This window comes from Portunus trituberculatus, chromosome 28 (assembly GCF_017591435.1).
Source record: "Portunus trituberculatus isolate SZX2019 chromosome 28, ASM1759143v1, whole genome shotgun sequence".
In the NCBI taxonomy this organism is placed as follows: Eukaryota; Metazoa; Arthropoda; class Malacostraca; order Decapoda; family Portunidae; genus Portunus; species Portunus trituberculatus.
The window spans coordinates 5,664,770-5,688,921 of record NC_059282.1 but is presented as its reverse complement, the minus strand read 5'-3'; the positions used below and the strand labels follow the sequence as shown (position 1 = coordinate 5,688,921).

Below are 24,152 nucleotides of genomic sequence, written 5' to 3'. Positions count from 1 at the left end.
AACTCATTACGATATCAGATTCAAGGCATCACTTCAACCTTAACATGATTTTAGGATAAGTATAGTAGACAGTGGTTATTCATTACTTATAAACTTACACTGAAGTACGACCTATTTGAATATAATGATATCGTACTAGAAAGCACTTACTGATTAACATGAACACTAAATGAATAACTTGCGAGGGAAAGTGTAGGGAAGAAAAGTTTCTTACTAAAGTGTCCAGGGATGCTCACCTTCCATTTGGTATGAGTGAGACTGACGGCTTTCTCCACTCCTATATACCATATTGAGCCTCTGTATACTCAGTATATACAGTATGTAATCAGTATAGAGCTTGGCCAAAAATGTCTAGTATCTCCTTCCTTTGAACAAGAGTGAACACAATGCACGGATCTCGTCAGTCACACAAAATATTTGTTCTCTCACCAATGTGTGTGTGCGTGTGTGTGTGTGTGTGTGCATTTTACCTAGTTGATTTGTAAAGGGTTCGAGCGGAGCTCATAGTGTCCTGTCTCCATACCTCCACTTATCTAATTTTTCTTCAAAGGTACGCACATTATGTGTGTGTGTGTGTGTGTGTGTGTGTGTGTGTGTGTGTGTGTGTGTGTGTGTGTGTGGACAATGATGGAAATGTTCACTATTGTCAAGGGAGGTCACACACGTACTGAGGTTCTTAACAATAAGGTGCAGGTGACACCGACACAGTTCACACAAACACAAACACAAACACAAACACACACACACCCACACCCACACACAGTATTGATAAGTGGAATAAACTGAGCAGTGATGTCGTTGACTGAGCAGTGATGTCGTTGACGCAGTGTGTGTCAATCAGATGAAAGAGAGATATGACAGGAGTGGACAAGGAGACAGGACACAGAGAGCTTAGCTCGGGCCCTGTAATACACAAATAGGTAAACACACACACACACACACACACACACACACACACCAGGCGCAGTAGCCAACAGCGGTGCAATGATCCAGCGGTCACATGTGCCTGGCAGCCACATACTGTCGCTGTTGTTGTGGATGGAATATGGACAGTGGACGTGGTGACGGTCAGGTTTGGAAGGATGAATGCCTAAACTACATTCACCTTTATTTACTTTATAATTTTTCTCAGCAAATATCAATGTATGTATGCATGCATTTTAACACATTTGTGCATGTATGCACTTGCACACAACAAACCTTCCATGATACCAACACACTCAGAAAAACCCACACACAGTTACGCCCAAACACACACACACACTCCACCGCTCTCATACATCCAAAACCATTTAAAATTAATAAACCCAAATTACACTCAAAATACCTCAACACACTTACAACTCACTAGAAACACGCAATATACACCAATACCATCCTCCACATCAATAAACGCATCCCAAATCCCTTAAAACACACAATACTAGCCCAAGACACAAAGTAACACCCCAAAATACCAATATAGCCTACACACCCAAAACCCACTAGAAACACTCATTGTACACCAAACTCACCCTCCACGGCCCACATACACCTAGACATATCCAAAAGACTACTCAAACATTCCCAAATAACTCAAAACACTCATAACTAACTCGAAACACACTTAAAACATCATGCAATCCCTCAAAATGACACCAAACGCAGTCAAATGCTCAAACACATCTCCACATCACACTCAATTAAGATACGTAAAATATACCTAAAAATATTTAACACAAACTGAAAACACACAAAATGCAACCAAAACACATTTAAAACACCCAAAACACACTATACCACCATTAAAAACACTTAAAACACCTCACTTATATATATATACCCTCAAAAACACCAAAATGCATTATAAAGAATGGCAAAATTACAAGGGAGACTTACCTAAATATTGCGGCTTGGCTCTTCCCCCTCCTCTTCCACTTCTCTTTCTCCATTTTTCTTCATCCTCCTGCTTTGTTTCTCATTTGTTCTTCCTTCTACTGCTTCCATCTACACATCTGAGGCTAGAAAGACATAAAAACAATTAGTTAGGCAAAATATTGAGCAAGTAGATGGAGTTAAGCATTGCGGCTTCGCTACTACTACTCCTCTTTCTCCTCTATTCCTCCTTATTCTGCTTTATTTCTTCTTTCTTCTTTTTTCTACTACTACTATCTACATACTTCAGCCTAGAAACACACAAAAACAAGTAGAAATCACAAGATATCAAGCAAAATACTGACGAACTGGGAGTCTGGAAGAGGCGCCAGCCTGGGGCTATGATGAGTTACCACCTTGGCTGTGACGTCATCAGATTGCGCGGGAACAGCGGTAACTCGGTTAATTACGTAAATAATTTTAAAAATGACCTATAGAAAAAACGAAGCCACGGCCGAATGCATGTTATTTTATGATTTGATAAATACTTCAACTAATATTCAAAACATAAAAACAACCCCTGCCAAACTAGTTTTCAAAAAAATGTGTAAATTAAGTATGTTAATAGTAAAACCATCTAAAAAACTTTTTCACTTAATAAAATCAAAATATCCAGCCATTTTCGTTTTTTTTTAGTATTTCAACACATTCTTCAGAGTCTGAGGTATCTTTTAAGGCACTCTACAACAATTTAGACTATCAAACAGAAAAGTAAACAAATAAAATGTGAAAATATAAAACATACGTTTAACAGGACTAAGCACCATTCCAAACTCCACATATTTGACTCAGTGGGTTGATTTCACACTTAAAAGAGCATAAACGATTTTTTGGCACTATAGAGGCCCACTTATATTTCGAAATAAAAAATCTCCAAATGGAAAATAGAAAATTTTGACCGTTGAGAAGATTCAAATTTACTCCATAAAACACCGCTAAACACCACACATTTACCGAATACAGGCGCGGAACACAATTCAAAGGCAACAAAACATTTATAGAATCCACAAAAACATGCCATGGAAGCGATATACTATCGTTATAGGATATACGAAAAAAGTATTGGAACCCAAGGCTGTATCAGGCTGGCGGGCGTTGGGTGGTGAGGGACCGGGGACCAGGGGGCGGCAACATCACTGTTCGTTGTATCTAACACCTATTCATTATTTGAACTGTTTTCACTCTCGTATGTAAAAGGAAACTTAAAAATAAGTGAATGGCCTTAAAAATACCTGAAATATATGACGGAAAGGTATTGTGTAGGATTGTTACTGTTTGTCGTCGTCGTCGTTGTCGTCGGCTCCCACTCGTGTCCGAGTACTGGGTCCTGTCGTTAGTCAAACGTCTCCTATCTTAAAGAGAGGTGGAGGAAACGACAGAATGCCAGTCTCTGAGTATATTGTTTTGGGTGGTCGTGGCTGCGCGACGGCCACGCACACACACTTGGCCCACATCGTTTCCACCGCGGCTCAAGACAGATGAGACAGGCAGCTTCTCCGATGTTGGTTGCATCGGGCTGCCGAGTTCTTGATGTGTCAAGGCCCGCCTTGTCGCCTGCCCGCCAGGCGCTGCCCTCTTCCGCCGGCGCTGGATAGCTCCGTCGTTGGGGTCTTGTTGGTTTGATTTTGGAGTCTTCCTTCTCCTAGCCTTTGCCTGAAGAGGCACACCCTACAAGGCAGCAGGGGGTTTGGATTTGAAGTTTTCCTTCTCCTAGTCTGCCTAAAAAGGCGTACCCTACAAGGCAGCAGGGGGAGGGAGTCTGAATATACCGTCAGACCACTCGGTCACTTGCATGCATTCTGTGGAAACGGGGGGGGGGGACCGCGGGAAGGTAGCATGCACAAAGCAGTTAGGAGGCAGACTGGCAGAGGCTGTAAGGGGCTTAAGACTAGCTTAGCCTAGACCAGTGGTTCCCAACCTAGGGGTAAATTACCCCAGTGGGGTAATGACCCCATATTTTTGGGGTAATGGATGTTTGGCATGGGATGAGGCAATCAGTTTACATTTTCATATAATTTCAATGAAGATTTCTATTAATTTTTTCTGCTTTCTATGTATGAACTAAACTATAGATTTGCATTATTGTGTTGCATAGTTTCTATTTTGTCTGTTTTTGAAGTATGAAATAGTTACTTTTTTTCCTATATTACGAGTATTTGTTCATTGGGGTAATGGATGATTGTGAAATTGTATTTTTGGGTAATCGCTGCGAAAAGGTTGGGAAACACTGGCCTAGACGCATGCACTACTGTTTGTAGTGAAGGCAGTATTGGTGACTTGGCATACGGTGCTGGTGGTTCACCCTTGTCTTGAGGCTTGGTGATGCTAATATTTGCCAGGAATATGCCAACACCTTACCTGTGTGTGTGTGTGTGTGTGTGTGTACAGGCATGTTGTGGCTGTGTTTACTGTTTACGATTGTTTCGTTTTATAGGTTATATCACAGTGTTTCTGAGTGGCTGTGCGTGCGGTGTGTGTCAAGACCGAGCAACAGAAACACTAAACACATCCACCACGACCACTACCATCACTCTCACTACTGGTTCCTTAAAAACACTCGAGAAATCCCGTACAAGTCACTTCAATCAGAGCCGATTGAGTATAGAAATCTTGTTAATATGTCACTAGAATCGTAGAAACACTCTTACAATCCCAGGTCATATCAAACGGAAGCTTTTAAGTGTGCCAGTACCTGCTAACTCGCACACCTCCTACCATCACGAAAGACTGGGGAATACTGGGGAGTGGGGACGGGGTCACGGGAGGCGGGGCCGCGGTAATGGGAGGGCGGGAAACACAGTGGTGCCGCTAACTGTCTTTCAAGTATCCACAGTCGACCGTCTTATTAACTAGCATACTACTTGAAAAAGAAAGTTTGCCATCAGTGTGGTATTGATAACACTGCATAGGTAGGTATATTTATATTCGTACTAATGATAATGATATAATTAGGTATTAAGTAATGTGAATCCTGCTGGTTTCTCACTGTTGACGCGCGCATTACCTATAATGACATTTTGATTATGAATGTTCTAATTAGGCTATTGTTTGTTACTCTACGCTTGTTTCTTCTTAAAATGTAACAACCATCAAGCAAACATATCTAATATGTCTGCATGCCTGTATCTTTCCATCCATCGGAAAAAAAAAAAACAAGAGCGAATCGGCCCTATAGGTTTACTTTTATTCAACTGACGACATCACAAGACCTGGAAGATTAGCAATTCATTTCTAAATATAACAAACTTTAAAGAACGAGTGGTTATGTAATGTTTACATAGCGTCAGAACAGAACAATATTTAGTTTAGTATCCCCTGTAATTCTGCGATTTGCAACAATTAACAGCATTATGAGTAATATATGGAGTGTCTTTAGAGATTTACAAATTGTGTGCAGGTGTGGTGAAAGTTTGGTACATGTGGCGCTTGTGTGTTAATTTTGGAGTTTTGCAAGTGTGTGTGTGTGTAATCTGTCACCACCACAACTACTGCTATTATTATGTTGCTACTACTACTACTACTACTACTATTGCTGCTGATGCTACTACTACTACTACTGCTACTACTATTAATTCCTACTACTATTACCACCACCACTACCGCTGCTACTACTACTACTATTATATTATAGTATATGGATGCATCTTGTCTTGCGTATCAAGAATATGACCTTAGGCCTAATAATCAATTGCACATACAGGGCTATTGACGTAAAACTAACATTAAACAGTGACGATCAAAATGGTCATTCCGATAAAGTGCCGGCCCGGGCGGCCCGCCTTCCCCTCCCCCAACCGCTAGCTCCGCCACTGTCAATAGTATACATCTGCATGAAGACTTTGCATAGCATCTGCAAATCTTGTAACTCAGACATGTAATACATCAGTAAATACATGCACACAACCCTCTCCAGACCTTATGCACTCACTCCTCCTGAGAGACAGTCCCAAACACTAATCCTAACAAATATTACTCCTAACTTATACCTGATTTCTCTCTCTCTCTCTCTAAGCATCCATTTTTTCCCAAGACAAAAAAATTTCAAAGCTAATCCAAATACTATTCCTTTTCAACTTCTTATAAACTGACATCATGACTTCATACTTCTAGAGGTCAAAAACAGTTACTGCATATCAAGCACATATTTATTTACCTAAAACCATTTGACTCCTTGTACTATAACATAATTATCAAGGGATACAGGAATGTTCACACATCATACAGGCAAGTCACAGCTGAAAAAAGGGGATTTCTAACTTGTTAAAACTAGGCAGGGATGAAGTTTCTGTGATGGTGGTGGTGAGGGATGATGTGGGTGATGTGAAGTTATTGGTGGAAAAGTGAAGTTAAGATGATGACGTTGCAATGGAAAAGAAACTGATGGAAGAACATCTTGTACATATATAATCGTTTCTTACAAGGCAGAATTAACCAGATGCTGACCAAATGAAATTGTGAAAATAATGAATTCTAATGTCTCTAATTAGTCTGAACATTCTTAGTTATTTTATTATTCTAACACAATAAAAAAAATGTCAAATTCTGAGTTTACATCTTCACTCAATCAATTATCAATATCTTGTGAACTATTAAGATTTTGACCTTCATCAATTTCTGTAAATGACCATTCATGTGGGATCTTGAGAGGCTTTCCATTTGTAAGTTTAATATTCTTCTTTCTTTCATTATTCTTGTAGAGCAGCTTACTTAGGTATCTTCACACACTGTTCCCTCATCGACAGTCTTCAGAGCCTCCAGGTGCTGCCTTATCTCTCCAGTGACCTTACTTGCCATCAAATTCTGGAAAAGCTTCATTCTCTTCCTGAAAGTGGAAGTAAAAGTCATCAGCATACTGTACATCCTTTTGAAGTAATATACTGTAGTGTGTATAAAAATAGTTTGCTTAGTGAATATGTGCACTGGATAATGTAAATGTTCCAGTTTAAATATTTTATTACTAGAATACCAGAAAAGACAGCATACAGAACTTTGGATAATCAAGACAAATTAAGAAAATTTACACAAACTAAGTCAACACTGCACTAGCAACAACAAAATAGAGAAGACAACTTCAACTCTTAAAGAAGCTCAAGAAAAATTAGCAAGATATTTCACTGACCTCTTAGAAATACAGGTTTTCTCGAGCTCCTTTGACTTTTCAGCAGCTCTGACCAGGATAGATTGGGGCACCTCAGCCAGGCGGGCCACATTGAGGCCATAGCTTTGGCCAGCACTCCCAGAGGTCAGCTGGTACATGAAGGTCACTGCTTCTACTCCATCACTCTCTGTTCATGGTAAGAGGGTTACTGTTGTGGTAGTAGTAGTAGCAGTAACAGTAGTAGCTTATTACTCTCAGACTGCACAAAACACCACTTTCCAATGATACACTAGGTATGCCATACACTCAGACTGACTCACCTTCCTCATCATTCACGATAAATGCCATGTGGTAGTTGCCCACTTGCTTAGGGTAGATGCGGCCAAAGTCTGTAAGAGGGAGGTAGTGGGTGACAAAGACAGTGAGGCAGCCAACACGATTGAGGAAGTGGTCCAACACAGCCATGGCCACTGCCACACCGTCATGTGTGGAGGTACCTCTACCCAGCTCGTCCAGGATCACCAGTGAGTCCTTGGTGGCTTCTCGCATGATGTCAGCAGTCTCCCCGACTTCCACCATGAAGGTACTGCGTCCAGAGAATATCTCATCCGCAGCGCCCATCCTAGAAGAAGCATTATTAGTCAGTCTCAGTGAAGCACCATCTTGGACAGTGTTTACATCTATATAGGGAAGATTAGTAAACACATGCTTATACACAATGTAAGAGAGAAATAACATGTAGAATAGAACAGACTGCATGCCTGAAAGTATTTATGAGCTCATGATTGATATGGTATTTCACTTGCCTTGTGTAAATGCCATCTAGAATTGTCATCTCAACAGAGTCTGCAGGAACAAAGCTTCCCATCTGTGCCATGAGGGCAATGAGGGCAACTTGTCGCATGTAGCATGACTTGCCACCCATGTTTGGTCCCGTCACCAGCATCACCCGCTCCCCATCAACCTGTGCCAACCAGCATCATGAGGAGAGTTATGGAAGTCATCAGTGGTAATATATGAAAGCAATGAACAACTGATTATAAGGCTGATCATATGGAGACAAAGTAGATCAAACTAGTGCATAAGACCAGCTCCCTCTTTCTATTACATCAGTACCAGAAGCCACACACACTCACCTCCATGTTGGTGTCATTGGCAACATACTGCTGGTCTCCCATCTTAATCTGGCTCACCACAGGATGTCGACCTTGCACAATTTTCAGTTTTGCTCCGCCACTCCCTTTGGCAGACAATTTTGGACGGCAGTATCCCTGAGACTTTGCCACTCCAGCCAAGGCTGACACAGCATCCAGGACAGCAAGGGACCTCACGGCTTGGCGGTGGCGGTGGTAGTGCCCAGAGAATGACTCCAGCACCTTGAGCCATGCCTGCAAAGAAAAGGGACTCTGTAGTGTTCAAAATTAAGGAAGAATAGAACAATGTAAATGACAAAAAACCAGAGCATGCTCTTTCCTTGAGTGATGCCATACAAATGCATCTGTTACCTTACTTGATGCCACACACCTCATGACAGTCCATCTGTAGCTGCTCCCTCAGTTGCTGTAACTTCTGGAAGTGTTTCTCTATTTCTGGAGATCTAAATCTGCTGACAGCTTTTGTTCTGCCAGAGAAAATTGTTGTTGTTAAAGTTGTTATGTCAGAATATAAACTGTTAAATCTTATAACTTTTGGCAAGTGCTTATAAACAAAACTCCTGATGACAAAAAATGTTAATTTCACAAACACTTCAAACAAGTAACGAGCAAAGGTTCTTTCATGTAGATTAGTGTGGTAAGTCAACTCACGAGCTAATCTTGGACCAGGACTTGGGGACAGCTTTGATCCGGGCATTGGTGACTTCTATCAAGTACTCAAGGCCAGATACTGTGGTGTACTTGAATGCAGGCACACTTAGAGTCTGTAAAATAATGGCCTCTAAATTATAAAAATTATTATTCCATGGGTACAAATAAGAGAAATATCTATAACATCTTCAGGATCTTCTGCAGGAAAAGGGTCAGATAAAATCAGCAGACAGATACAAACCCTTGCAATATCTGGAATAAGATCATTCAACTTTTTCTCCACCTCAGTAATGTCTTGCTGCCTTTTGATAACATCTGGATACTCTGAGAAATCCCTGAGAAGTGTGGTTTTCTTGCCTTCTCTGAAATATTGACACAAGTAATACACATAAACAGACCTGCAAAATAAGGCTGTGAAATACTGGATGCTCTAGAATATAAAAGCAATGACAATACAAAAATAAACCAGTATCTACATCACTTAGTTGACCAAGACCAGAAGGGGATTACTGTGACCCTTTTTGAACATGTCTCACTTGGCACTGGCTTCATTAATATTGGCAGCATAGGCTTCCACATTGGCCAGGCCCTCCAAGACATCCCTAAGAAGCTCCACAAGGCAGGGAGAGGTAATGGTCTCCTCCAGGTTCCCTCCAGCCCTTGAAAGCTCAGAGTGGAGGTGGCTGAGACCTTGCACAGCCAGCCAGAACTCATGAGGGCTGCACTGCAAACAAAGGCTAGGTTGGAGAAGTCTATATATGCTTTTGGGATGGAATTGATTGGAATACTGAACTAAAATGCAAAAAAATGCTTGTAAAAATATACAAACTTATTTTCCTTCCAAAACTAACATTCTAAATACTCTTATCAATACTCTACTGCTGCTTACTTTCTTATGGAAAATGGTGGTAATGGCCCTCTCAAAGTCTGGCAGTTTGTACAAAGCCTCCTTGAGCTTCACCAGCACTGGGGCACTGGAGGTCATCATCTCCTCCACCATGTCCTGCCGATCCCTAATCTCTCCCTCGTCCAGCAGTGGCTGTGTGATCCACCGAAGCAGTAACCTGAACATAGAGTAATAGGAAATCAAGTATCACAAAACAAACATCTTGGTTTTATGAACACACACAAGCTGTAAAACAGAGAAAGGAATACACACTAGCTTTAAGATTGTTTTGAAACTTCTTATGACAAAAGAATATAAACCAGAGCTCACCTGGACCCAAACTTGGTCTGTGTGTTGTCCAGAGCCCAGAAGAGGCTGCCCTTGGTGCCACCCTCTGAGGCATTGGTCAGCACCTCCAGGTTGCGCAGCGTGGCACCGGACAACCTCATGTGGTGGCGGCTTGAGCTGTACTTCTGGATGGAACTTTAAAAGAAAACATCTTCATGAAACATACAAGAGAACAAGCTAAAACATTGAATAAGTGTTGATACACATACCATAGATGAATGAAAAGAAAAATTATAAATAACATACATGAAAGTATACACTCTGACTTTAAAAAGAGTATCGAAATCTTCAAAACAATCAAAAATCAAATCACACACAAAAAATTCACTATTTAAACAGTAGCTATATATGAAAGTAAACACAAATTACAGATCAACAGTGCATGCATACATATTAATCAATGATAAGTAAAACACTTCATTAAACACAGTATGTACGAGAGAACATTCATCAAAACTTACCCAGCCATCTTGACAATACCATCCAGCTTGAACTCAGCAAGGTACCGCAAGGTGGCCCCCAGGCAGCCAATCACACAGGAAGGCAGAGTGGAGATGTGGTTCACTTTTTCCTCCTCTCCATTAAACAGATTGACAATGAGCTTCAAAGACTCCTTACTGTCAAACTTCCTCTCGTCTAGCCGTTCAATTCGGATACAGTCATCATTCCTAAAGGTAAGAAAGGATACTATAGGCAGTATTTTCAAACTATAAATGTTCTATGCACATTGTACCATCCACTAATCCTGCCTCATTTGCATTCTTCCAGTCATAACTAAATGTATAACTGGATGCTATCTCTAAATCGTTTATTCAATCACTCATCACATCACAAAGATAAGTAATCATCATTTAATTACTTTATCTCTACTAACACCATGCCTGACTTACTTGGTGGCTGAGGTGGTGATAGTTTTAGTGGTGAGTTCTGAAGTGTTTGGTGAGACAACAGCTTCCACAGGCTGTAGGTGGTCCAGACGACAACACAGTTCAGTCCTGGTCTTGGAGTCCTCAAAGGTGTCGTATATGATATCACCTGTGCTGGGCTGGATGGCCTGATGGGATGAAGGATTCGGTGAGGCAGACATAAAGCAATCCAAATGTGTACATCAACATAGCAAAGTTACACTGTAGTAGTTCTAGAGGATGTAGAAGAAGTTATATAATAATTCTAGAGGGTGTTGCATTGTCACAACCTCTTTGTACTAACCACCATGGATATAATGACAGCCCCATCTTTCCCTGAGGGACCCTTGTCTTCATTCAACACCAGCAGCATGGCTGTAGTCCCCTCAGACACATCTCCATCCTCTAGTCCCGCTCCTCTTGACCCAGGAGTTACATCTTCCCCTATCAGGGTGGAGCGAGTATAGAGTGCTGTCAATTTGCGCCCAAAGGGAGCTGTCTTATTGGCTCCAGCAGCTTTGAGGGCAGCGGTCTCAGTCTGCTTCACCACTCCAACCTTGTAGCCTGAGATGTGGGAGAAAGTCAATGATAAATGGTAAAAATACTCTATGGAAAGTGCACCTTTATCAGTTATACATTGGAATGTTGATAAAATATCAAAGCAAAATGTTAAAAGTTGTGCCTTGCTTTACTCAATATGTACCTTTAGCCACCAGGCGGCGGACATGCACATAGAGGCGATGTGTGGGAATACTGGCAGTCATGAAGCTGTGGTCCAGATGAGCCATAATGTTCAGTTCTTTAGCAGCAATCTCAGCATCATTACCAAAAAATCTGTGGAGAGTTTTGAGTCAGCTTCAAGGCTGGGCTGGTGCTGGAGCAGGGGCTTTCTTCACTCACTTTCTTTTAAGTCATATTTTGAGGAATGCAAAGAACATACTTAAATAAGCAAGTTCTAAGTCTCACTCTCAGCATAAATTTTCTACAATATGCTGATCAACTTAAAATTGCATACATCCAAACTTAAACACAAAAAGTCACTAAATATAACCTACAAACAAGAAAATACTCTTCAAATCAAAGTCCCTAAGAGTATGATAAGGCAGACACACAGAGACAAGTACCTGTACTTATAGCCACACTCAACAAACAAGAGCACTTCAGGCTGCTTGTTCTTAATGTCTGCCACCTGCTGCTCCAGAGGGGTCAGCTTCATTCCTGGCAGAGGTTTAAGAACTGCAGGCTTGAGGGATGATGAGGGAGCTGATGATAATGATGACTGTTGATTGCTACTGCTACTGCTGCTGCTGCTACTTGTGTTCCTGAAAATGAGAGTTTGAATAATGTTCCTGTCCAAAAACATGATATTCCATGTTGATATGAAGGTCAAGTGCTATACAAACTATTTCATGGTACTGAAAAACAATGAAATCAAGACAGAAACTTCTAAAGAAGATTATGTGATCAAAGGTTAAGAAATCAAATGTTACTGACTTGAAAGCATTTAATCTATCACTAATGCCATTCTTTTCATTTTTGGAGACTGTTTCTTGAGGTGGTTCCACTTCATCTACAGCCATTGCACTTCCCTCATTCTCATCAACAGCAGAATCTGAAAGTATCAAACAAGAGACATAAGAACACATTGATAGAAAGTTATACTCTATTCATGTAGTCACTATCACAATCAAAATGACTACAAACATTTACACACCACAGGAAAATGCACCAAGTCTTTCTTTCGTCCATGGCGTGAGACTTCTCTTCTTGGGACTGCCATTTTGAGATGGAGGTGAACTTTCCAGGTCTTCTTCAATCCTTGCTCTCTTTGCTGATGTTTTACCGCCTTTGCTTCCCTTGGTTTTGCTGCCGGCACGCTTCATGGCTGGGGAGATGCCCACCTAGTAACGCAATGATAGCTCTGTCATCACTCCTTCCTCCTTCATTTACACAAGACAGCTTTTAAGGCAGGTAAACAACAGGGCAATCTTCTCACCACTGACTCCACAGGGAAATGAACAGATTGTGAGGACAGATTATGATAGCACATCACACAAAGTTAAAAAGATTATTGACTGGATGAATATCTAAGAACAATATTGAGTTGCTCTTAAGTGTTATATGCATCATGGAAAGTGGAATGTGTTCTTTACCTCAGCCACCTGTGTATGGTTCTTGACTCTTGTCCCCTCATCTGTTGTATACTTCTTTGACCCTCCATTGTTTGATGGAGCAAAGAACATGGAAATGGTGGGTTGTTTCTTGGCGCCAGACATCTTCAAACACAGAAAAAGAGAGGTATTTGTTTATTGTGAATCCAAAACTAAAAATGTTGCAACCCAAACTAAAAACATACAAAATCCCTTATGACTTGCACTTAACATGGCTGAAATGTCTTGGGGCCAGCACTTAAAGCTTACCTGAAATATCTTATGGCATCATCATCCTTCAACCTACCCTATAAATGGCTGATACATCTTACAGCCTCCATGAGAAACTGACAAAGCATGTTTCACTCAAAACTACTATTATGTCCTGATAGCCTAGTCCTAATCTTATAAATAGTTAGTGCCTTGCCTTAAACTAAGAGTATGATATCCCTGTCTGTTGATTTCTCTGTTTTATTTAAGTAACATATCAATGGGTGGCTCTTTCATAAATCAGTGTCAAGCCTCAGCAGTTTTCACTGACATTAGATGCTGATAAATTCCAGTTTGACATTTACACAAATTCAACTGGTTGGCTATCCCGTTGATCTAAAAATCTCCACCTCATCGGCTGGGCATAACGGAATAATTTTTGAGGTGTTTAGCTAGGTTAGTGTTCCATCAGAAAATTTGGAGGATGCAGCCCCTGCCCCCGCTAGAATGGGTTATGTAAAAAGAATTCAGAGAAGTTAAATTTTCGCAAACTTTCAACATCCAAGGACAATTACAGAATACAACGAGACCTGGACAGGCTGATAGCATGGGCAGACAGGTGGCAGATGGAGTTTAATTCTAAAAAGTGTCAGGTTATGCATTTAGGTAAAGACAACACAAACTTTAACTATGAGATGGAGGGATGTTGGCTAGAGGCAGTAGAGGAAGGAAAGAAAGGATTTAGGAGTAGTGATAGACAGGACTATGAAATTTTCAAAGCAATGTTTAGAAGCAAGAAATAGGGCAAATAGGATCCTGGGTTTTATAAATAGAAATGTTAGTTATAAAAGTAAGGAAGTGGTGCGTAGCTTATATAATTCCTATGTTAGGCCCCATTTAGAGTATTGCATACAGGCCTGGTCACCCCACTATAGGCAGGATATCAACATGTTAGAAGCAGTTCAGAGAAGAGCAACTAGGATGATACCAGCTTTGAAGTGCCTGGAGTATAGAGATAGATTAAAGGAATTAAACATGTTTTCATTTGAGAGGAGATGTATAAGAGGGGATATGATAGAGTTATTTAAAATGTTCTCAGATACAAACTACATAGATGTGAGATCTTTCTTTACCTTAGAGGAGGAAGTAGGACTAGAAATCATGGCAGGAAGATTAGAAAGCAAGGCTGCAGGTTAGATATAAGAAAATATTTCTTTAGTCATAGGGTGGTAGACTTCTGGAATGCATTGCCAGAGACGGTTGTAAATAGCACTAGTTTGACAATGTTTAAAAACAGATTAGATAAGCACTTAAATTTATTAGATTTATAATTATGTATAGCACTGCATGATAGTTTTATAAGAAATTTACTATAGTTAAACAAGACATGATCCCCATGTATGGGGACCACAAATTGTAGAGGATTTCGCTGCAGGACTTAGCCCTGTTAATGGGCCAAATATTTAGAATTAGTATATAATGTATTGTGTACTTGTAAGTGTATCTTTAAGTACTGATGACGAGGTCGCTGTGCGACTGATACAGGATAACCTAGATGGGCCCTGGTGGCCCTTTGTTATCCTATTATTTATGTTATGTTATGTTATCCATTTTTCGCTGATTTCTCGCCCCCACCTAGAAGTCCCGATTCCCACATGCCCCAAGGTTGTTTAGGGAAGGAGGGAGGGGTGGGGAACGCGGATGTATTACAAATAATTCCTTATACAGAATCAACACACACTTCAATATTTTAGAATCAAGCATCAGAAACATTAGTAACATTGGCAAGTTGTTGATTTCCTTGACACTTCCCGCACGAGTTTACTGCCAGCAACAACAAACACCACATCACCCACACAACACAGGCTGGTATATTTGCTACCTTTAGGCATCAGCAACACTCATACACATTAACTATTTATGAATTTACTTAACAATACAGATAAACTTACCTTTCCTTGATTATTTCGCTGCCCACCACAACAAACACACCTAAACACAGACCATAACAAACACCTCAGTTGCCGACCAGCGCCGCACCGCCACCACCGTCAAGTCAACTTCGTCTTCGGGCCTCAGCTGATCTGAAAATTATGTCCTTACTGGCATACTAACCTACTTATTCGCTCAGTTTTTGTGTTGTATTACTCTTTTGGAATTAGAATCTAATGGCAATGTGATTGGATATCAGTGAAGTTGTGTTTTATTGCAAGAGACATTAGATTATTTTTTTCCCTCGATACTTTACTTTCGCCGTTGCGCGCCAAAATTTAGTCAGCAGAGACAGCTTCGGTGTTCGTTTTTCTTCGGTGCTATACACTCACAGGAATATGTACTGTACAGCGCATAATATCAAATAATTTTCGACATTAAAATATACTCAAAATATGCAGAGATCATGCACAATGATGAACATTTCAACTAATAGCTTTTATGTGTGACACACACACACACACACACACACACCGCGTAGTGTAGTGGTTAGCACCAAGATGTATTAGACTTAGTCTAATACATCTTGTACATGTATTAGACTTAGTCTAATACATCTTGGTTAGCACGCTCGACTCACAATTGAGAGGGTTGAGTCCCGGGAAGCGGCGAGGCAAATGGGCAACCCTCTTAATGTGTGGCCCCTGTTCACTTAGCAAAATAGGTACGGGATGTAACTCGATGGGTTGTGGCCTCGCTTTCCCGGTGTGTGGAGTGTGTTGTGGTCTCAGTCCTACCCGAAGATCGGTCTATGAGCTCTGAGCTCGCTCCGAAATGGGGAAGACTGGCTGGGTGACCAGCAGACGACCGAGGTGAATTACACACACACACACACACACACACACACACACACACGGCCCGGTAGCTCAGTGGTTAGACTCATTAGAGCGCTGACTTCACAAGCCAGACGACCGGGGTTCGATTCCCCGGCCGGGTGGAGATATTTGGGTGTGTCTCCTTTGACGTGTAGCCCCTGTTCACCTAGCAGTGAGTAGGTACGGGATGTAAATCGAGGAGTTGTGACCTTGTTGTCCCGGTATGTGGTGTGTGCCTGGTCTCAGGCCTACCCAAGATCGGAAATAATGAGCTCTGAGCTCGTTCCGTAGGGTAACGTCTGGCTGCCTCGTCAGAGACTGCAGCAGATCAAACAGTGAATTACAATGCGCGAACGCAAACGCGAACGCAATCCCCACTAACAAAAATTTATCCCTCGAGTTAACCACATTTGGGTTAATCGCAGGGGTCAGAACTGCCGGAGTGCAATGGCAGGCCTCGCCCTGGGACACACACACTCGATAAGTCCTACCTGAAGATCGGTCTATGAGCTCTGAGCTCGCTCCGTATTGGGGAAGGCTGGCTGGGTGACCAGCAGACGACATTGGTAAAATACACACACACACACACACACACACACACACACATATAGGTACAGAGACAGGACAGCACGAACATATTGCTCTTTCCTGTAAGGCACAACTAGGTAAATATAACTACTAAGTAAAATACACATGCGGGTTCGAGTCCCGGGCGCGGTGAGACAAATGGATGTGTAGCCGCTATTAACATAGCAGCAAGTAGGTACGAGACGTAATTCGATGGGTTGTAGCCTCGGTGTCCCGGTATATGGTGTGTGGTGTGGTCCTACCCGATGATCGGTCTATGAGCTGAGCTCTTTCCGTATAGAGTAAAGGCTGGCTGGGTGACCAGAAAGCGACCGTAGTGAATCACACACACACACACACACACACACACACACACACACACACACACACACAAGTGGGAAATGGAATTCAATGTGGACAATGTGGAGTAGAACTGTAGAAAGTAAAAAAAGGAAAGGGACTTAGGAGTGACGATGGAAGAAAACAATCAACCGGTAAGCCATATTGATAGAATTTTCAGAGACATATAATTTGCTAAAGAATATTGGAGTAGCATTTCATTACATGGACAAAGAAATGATGAAGAAATTGATAAGTACTATAATAAGACCCAGATTGGAATATGTAGGAGTAGTGTGGACCCCTCATAAAAAGAAACACATAAGAAAGTTGGAGACTACAAAAAATGGCTACAAGAATGGTTCCAGAATTTGAAGGGATGACATATGAGGAGAGACTAAAGGCTATAGATCTACCAACCCTGGAACAGAGAAGGGAGAGAGGGGATCTGATACAAGTTTATAAATTGATCAACGGAATGGACCAAGTGGATAATGAGAAACTGATCCTGAGAGAAGAATATGACATTCGAAGCACAATATCGCATAGTAAAAAGTTGAGAAAGGAAGATGTCTGAGAGATGTTAAGAAATATAGTTTCCCACAAAGATGTGTTGAGACGTGGAACAGTTTGAGTGAAGAAGTGGTGTCAGCAACGAGTGTGCATAGTTTTAAAGAAAAATTGGATAAGTGTAGATATGGAGACGGGGCCACACGAGCGTAAAGCCCAGGCCCTGTAAAACTATAACTAGGTAAATACAACTAGGTAAATACACCACACACTCACCTCTTCCCCTCCCTCAAGGATCAATGAATTATATAGTATCTCTGACACTTCGTTCAAACCCTCACTTGACCCCTCCCTATAAGACGCTAAGCATTTCACTCATTTGGTATAGTTAATTACTTCTCAGTGCAAGAAGCTACTACTGTAACCTGAGAGATAATTAACGTAGTACTACACTACTATAGGATAGTCCTTAACTAAAGGCGTGTGTAACTTTTGTTTTATTTAATCCAAAATTATAATTCTCATTACAGAATTCAAAACACATGTCATATGTATATGATTACAATAACATAAAATCACAGCAGACAAGATTTCATACAAAAATTAGTGTAAACATTATACATTATAAACAAAACGTGCAAAAAATAAGTACCTATACAAAAATTTCTCTTATAAAGTTATAAATGATTTTTGATAATTTAAAACTACTTCTGTGACCTATATGTATCTATATAAGAAATGGCAAGGTGTGTGTGATTCACCTCGGTCGCGCGCGCGCGCGCGTGTGTGTGTGTGTGTGTGTGTGTGTGTGTGTGTGTGTGTGTGTGTGCGTGTGCGTGTGTGTGTGTGTTGTGTTGGAATGAACACATTACTAGTATAATAGAACACAAAGAAAGAGGAAAAGGGGAGAGAGAGAGAGAGAGAGAGAGAGAGAGAGAGAGAGAGAGAGAGAGAGAGAGAGAGAGAGAGAGAGAGAGAGAGAGAGTACAACAATAAATACAACAAAAATCACCAGATAACTCAAGAATCTTATCACTCTGTAGTCTTTTCAATCAAGCCATTCTTCTGCACTACAAGCGGCCCACCTTCCTTCGCTCCCTCCACCTTAACTCCCTTAAAGTTTCCGTTTTCTTTGAGGGGGACCTGTTTCTTTTCATCCTCCACCACGCCGTCAGGGGAGAGAGTCACCATCAGGGGTGTCGGTAGCTTGTAGTAGTGCCGGGCTACGATCACCAGGATCAAAAGTTGTCCCAGCAGAAGAGAGTTGAGGATGACTGCAAAAATTATGGTTGTGGTGAGATGGTGAGATAGTGAGATGGCGATGGTAGTGGTGTCTTGTTTTATGTAAGAGGGAAAACTGGCTAAGGGCAACATAGATAAAAAAAAAAAAAAAGCCCACTTAGTTGACAGTTTCTTTGCAGGTCCGAAAGAGTTAGTCCCCCCAAAAGGAGATAAATGTTTTGAAACCTCCCTCTTAATTAAATGAAGTCAAGTCTACTTGTGTGTAGGTATGCTGATCTAGACGTTAGTGGTGCATGGTCACAAAATCAAGTTAAACAAGATACTTAACTACAACTAAATGAAAATAACTAATTGTCTAACTAGCTAAAAATAAAATCGCTAATGATCGGTGACGGGATTAATAGCAAATAACTAAAATACAGCTAAATACAAACTAAACCAAATAGAAGATAACAAAATAAACTAGAGCTATACGTAAAGAAACAAGGATATACTTCAGGAACACAATATGGTGGAAACACACGGAAATCCCTTCATAGTACATACCATTGGCAAAGACACGAGGGGAGAGGGGTGGCAGGCAGGGGATGGCGCCCGTCGGTACCAGGATGGAATTAACGATCAGAGTTTGGAGGCGCAGAAACACGAGACACAGTTGAAACGTGACGATCTTGGGGGTGTAATGGAACTCCTGAAGCTGCCGCAGGGACGCCTTGAAGCCCACGATGAAGCCCCAAAGTCCAAAGGAGAAGGAGACGGTGGAGATGATGTACAAGTAGATGTATGCGTTATCTGGCTTCACGCTCATGTTTACGTACCTGAGGAAACGATAGATACATGTATAAGTAAGTGCACAGGAATACACAGTCACATAAAGTAAGAATTATAACTTCTGATAACCAAAGAATGCATAAATAGATGACAGCAAGGAGAGACTTTGAGGAAATGGTACAAATATATATATATATATATATATATATATATATATATATATATATATATATATATATATATATATATATATATATATATATATATATATATATATATATATATATATATATATATATATATATATATATATATATATATATATATATATATATATATATATATATATATATATATATATATATATATATATATATATATATATATATATATATATATATATATATATATATATATATATATAAATGGATAAAAGGTAGAGAGAAGACACTGGTGAAGGAAGGAAAAACTATTAGCAACACTAACCATCCTTCCAGCCACATCGTGAGGCCAATAATGGAGAGCACCAGCTGAACCCACTGATGCTGCAACACCAAGATCTTTACGAAGCGGATCTGTCGCCTGGAAGGAAAGCACAGACATATAAAGACAGCCAATTGTCACCTGATACTAAGCAAATGACACGAGAAGAAAATCAATTAAGCTGCCTACATATACGCGACCCTGACAAGAGGAAAAACTAATCTACAAGAACCTTCATGCTGCTAAAATATCGTGAAGATTCAAATTAACTGAAAGAGTGAGAATATCAGCTGAAATTTTGAAGTGGGATTGGGTATCTATTAATTACAAGAGGGGAATGAATCACATCATTGATATTCCCACAAAAAATAAGGAAGAACAACTAGCAACACCATTTTCTTTTACGCATCCTTATTTACATATCCTATTATTCCTATACCTCCCTAACCAATAATTCTTCAGCATCCTTATCCTTATCAAAACACTCCTTATTTTCCAGGGACGGGACACTTGCTCTCTTGCTCACTCACTTATTAACAGTTTCCTTTGGGCACAGGAAGATGCAGCACGGCCAGCAGCAGCAAGGCGGGCTCCTCCAGGGAAGCGCAAGACCACTAGTTTTGGTCACGAACCGAGTCTCGCCCCCGAAGTACTTGAGGGTCATAGTGAAGAACTGGTACATGCAGAAGGCGAACCAAAGCTGAGCGGCGGCGTCCAGAAATAAGTTCGCTTTTTGGAAGAGTAAACCGAGGTAACTGCAGAGACCGAGGACCTAGAGGGAAGGGAGAATGGGAGGGTTAGAGAGAGAGAGAGAGAGAGAGAGAGAGAGAGAGAGAGAGAGAGAGAGAGAGAGAGAGAGAGAGAGTAAGACTAGATAAATACACATACGTAAACAGAACCAGACGAACCAGATCTTGTATACAAACACACACACACACACACACACACACACACACACACACACACACACACACTCACCGGGTACACTGTCAACACAATAGCAGTGGTCTCCTTGTGTTGCACGTGGCAGTGCTGGATGACGTGTTTGACGGTATCGTAGAACACTGCCAGGAGGATCAAGTAGGCGATGGTGGCCAGTCCTAGCAGCACCCAGCCTGGAGTGCCCATGGCTGAAGGGGAAAAAGAGAGAGTGGGAGTTTTTAGTAGGTAATCTCCGTCACCAGGTTGTCATTCAGTCTTTCAACACGCTTTACCTTTCAGAGAGAGAGAGAGAGAGAGAGAGAGAGAGAGAGAGAGAGAGAGAGAGAGAGAGGTAAACACAAAAAAGCAAAGACATTCACTTCTTCCTTCTTCCTCGTCAGTCGGCCAAATATTTCCTTTTTTATTTACTAAGACGTATAGACAAATTCATTTGAAAATTTGTTGTTGGTAAACACACACACACACACACACACACTCTCTCTCTCTCTCTCTCTCTCTCTCTCTCTCTCTCTCTCTCTCATTAATATCAAGAGGACAGGCACACCATCAGTTTTCCATGCACTCCTCGGTAGCATTGTGGCGCAGCAGTTGTTCTTCCCTACACACGACCTTCACTCGCACATTTAGGTAGCCAGCAAGTTTTTGTGTCTGACTCATGCAACCCCCGCACCGTGCCATGCCCTCACACTTCCCCCTCCTTTGCCCCTTCGTCCCTTTCTTCCTTGTTTTAATGTACTCATCCACCCCTTTCCCTTCTTGCCTTTTTATTTCCTTTCCTGACTTACTCATAGGTTTTGTCGTTCAGTGGAGTGTGTTTGTAAATATTTCATTCGTCTTAACCCCTTCAATACTGGGACGCAGTTTTTAACATGAGTTTTGGGTATGATTAGATGATTTTATTTACATTATGAAGAGGCTATGGAGGTCAGAAGATTAATGGCCAGAATCGTCACTATTTCAACCGCCCACATGAGTTTCTGAAGCTGTATAAAATCACTAATAGTAAACAGAATGAATATGAGAACGCATCATGGTACTAAAGGGGTTAAACTTTAGTGGAAGCTACAGGGAGTTTTCAAGGGTGCTTTTATGATATTCTAACAAGAATTCTTTACTACCGGTATGAAAAAAATATAAACACACATGGAAACTTGACTAATAATCTCTACGGCTTTTGAAAATAGTCATGAAAAGAGAAGAAAAAGCATTAGTGACTCACGCATCTGGTTTCCCTCACTGATCTGCGTAACGGGCTATCAATTATTAACCTCTCACTCTTTCTCCCTGTCACTTCTCCTCCCTCTCCCTCCTAGACTCTCTCAGGGCTTCTTACCAGCCTGCTTGCTCTCGTGTTTACCCAGACGAGCATTACCAAAGCCCCATTATTCAGTACCTTAAGTTCACGCCAATGTCAGCGTGTTTATCTCTGGGAATAACAAACATTACCGTCTTGCTTACACACACACACACACACACACACACACACACACACACACACACACACACATGCGCTCCAATATTGAGATGCTTCCGGGGCGTATGGTCTCTCTCTCTCTCTCTCTCTCTCTCTCTCTCTCTCTCTCTCTCTCTCTCTCTCTCTCTCTCAGGCATAAGGTACATCGTCTTTACTGGCAACAAGGATGAGGAAGAGCAAGGCGCGAGGAAGATGAAGAGTAAGACAGGTGTTTGGAGAGCAGGAATTCAAACTGAAAATATGGCTTGGAATAATATAAAAAAAGCAGAGAGAGAGAGAGAGAGAGAGAGAGAGAGAGAGAGAGAGAGAGAGAGAGAGAGAGAGAGAGAGAGAGAGAGAGTCAGTTGTTACCAGCATGTCATGTCAGTACCCTGTCAGTCAGTCTCTCAACAAGTTATTGGTAATTATCCTTTCACCTGTTGAGAGAGAGAGAGAGAGAGAGAGAGAGAGAGAGAGAGAGAGAGAGAGAGAGAGAGAGAGAGAGAGAGAGAGAGAGAACAACAACAACAACAACAACTACTACTACTACTACTACTACTACTACTACTACTACTACTACTACTACTACTACTACTACTACTACTACTACTACTACTACCATCACCACCACCTTTATTACTACTACTACCACTACTACCACCACTACCACCACCAACACCTTTACTACTACTACTACTACTACTACTACTACTACTACTACTACTACTATTACTACTGGCAGCAATTAAGTAGATTATCCTCCTCGTTCTATTTTCACCACAAGCGTGTATTGAAAGAAAACGTGCGTGGAAACAGCGGGGGGCGGCGTAGGTGGCTGAGGAGGAGGAGGAGGAGAAGGAGGAAGAGGAAGAGGAGGAGGAGGAGGAGGAGGAGGAGGAGGAGGAGGAGGAGGTGGCAAGTCCAAATAAGTGAGTCACTCCTTCCCTTCAAAGCAACAATCAGCGCCGGACACCACGCGCCAGGTTGACTAAGACACGAACGGCAAAAAAAAAAAAAAAAAAAACGTGTCTTTCCCTATTCATCTTTAAATCTGCGACGCCAAATATACATGTACCCAAATCTCCTCCAGCAGAAGGTCGACTGGTGGGAGGAAATCATTAATGCGTCCCAAGTCTCCGTGAAAAGCTATACAGAAGTGCATGGGAAAGCGCCACACACTCAGGCACGCACACACACACGCACAAACTGACACACACGTACACACCCACAATATTTTCCGTATTTTTTTCTTTTTTATTTCTTCACGTTGTTTGGCCAAGAGTAGCAAGCGGTTTTCTTTTTACTTCGTTTGCTTTTCTTCTTGTGTTCTGTGCTACAACTGTTCTCGCTGATCTCTCCTTTACCCCTTCAGTACTGGGACACATTCTTACCTTGTGTTTTGTGTATGATTAGACCATATTATTAATATTAGGAAGGGTCTCTCGAGGTCAGAAGGTTAATGGTCACAGTCTTCACTATTTTAATCTCTACATATGTTCCTGAAGCTGTATAAGATCACCAAATAGTAAGCAGAATGAAAATAGAATCGCGTCATGGTACTCAAGGGGTTAAGTGTTTGTTAATTCAGTCAGATTAGTAGACAAGAAAGAAACATTTAAAAACTATCCTATAAATAACAACTACCTTTTTTTTTCGTCTCAAGTTTCACTATTGAATGAAAAAAAAAATACCGGAAGATTCTGAAAACTATCAAGGTAATGA

At 41.2% G+C, this 24,152-nt stretch overlaps 2 protein-coding genes, 1 long non-coding RNA gene and 1 other non-coding gene across 6 annotated transcripts in view; 1 reads left to right on the top strand and 3 right to left on the bottom strand.

The window, feature by feature from the left end:
• Window positions 1-6,045: 6,045 nt before the first annotated feature.
• Window positions 6,046-15,528, bottom strand: LOC123510009 (DNA mismatch repair protein Msh3-like). The gene is made up of 20 exons (XM_045264687.1): window positions 15,269-15,528; window positions 13,110-13,232; window positions 12,671-12,857; window positions 12,451-12,568; window positions 12,081-12,278; window positions 11,660-11,790; window positions 11,261-11,520; window positions 10,942-11,105; window positions 10,513-10,719; window positions 10,034-10,186; window positions 9,707-9,881; window positions 9,354-9,541; window positions 9,059-9,179; window positions 8,818-8,930; window positions 8,537-8,633; window positions 8,149-8,400; window positions 7,819-7,976; window positions 7,333-7,634; window positions 7,034-7,199; window positions 6,046-6,736 (listed from the first exon to the last, which is right to left on the bottom strand). Exons 2-20 carry the CDS (start codon window positions 13,230-13,232, stop codon window positions 6,622-6,624), a joined length of 3,228 nt encoding a protein of 1,075 aa, XP_045120622.1. The 5' UTR covers window positions 15,269-15,528; the 3' UTR covers window positions 6,046-6,621.
• Window positions 15,529-16,473: 945 nt separating this feature from the next.
• LOC123510375 lies at window positions 16,474-16,632 on the bottom strand. Its single transcript, XR_006676480.1, has one exon. It is a non-coding gene; the product is annotated as a U1 spliceosomal RNA (small nuclear RNA).
• Window positions 16,633-18,021: 1,389 nt separating this feature from the next.
• Window positions 18,022-24,152, bottom strand: part of LOC123510013 (organic solute transporter subunit alpha-like) — a 34,349-nt gene continuing 28,218 nt past the window's right edge. For all 3 annotated transcript variants that reach the window (XM_045264694.1, XM_045264696.1, XM_045264695.1), the window contains 5 exons: window positions 21,014-21,165; window positions 20,566-20,807; window positions 20,039-20,134; window positions 19,328-19,599; window positions 18,022-18,813 (listed from right to left, as the gene is read on the bottom strand). In XM_045264694.1, the coding sequence (XP_045120629.1) occupies window positions 18,572-18,813; window positions 19,328-19,599; window positions 20,039-20,134; window positions 20,566-20,807; window positions 21,014-21,165 (1,004 nt within the window). In that variant the 3' untranslated portion in view covers window positions 18,022-18,571. The remainder of the gene's footprint in view (window positions 18,814-19,327; window positions 19,600-20,038; window positions 20,135-20,565; window positions 20,808-21,013; window positions 21,166-24,152) is intronic.
• LOC123510014 overlaps window positions 21,174-24,152 on the top strand; it is a 12,218-nt gene continuing 9,239 nt past the window's right edge. Inside the window, exon 1 of the long non-coding RNA XR_006676352.1 lies at window positions 21,174-21,308. This is a non-coding gene — a long non-coding RNA (uncharacterized LOC123510014). The remainder of the gene's footprint in view (window positions 21,309-24,152) is intronic.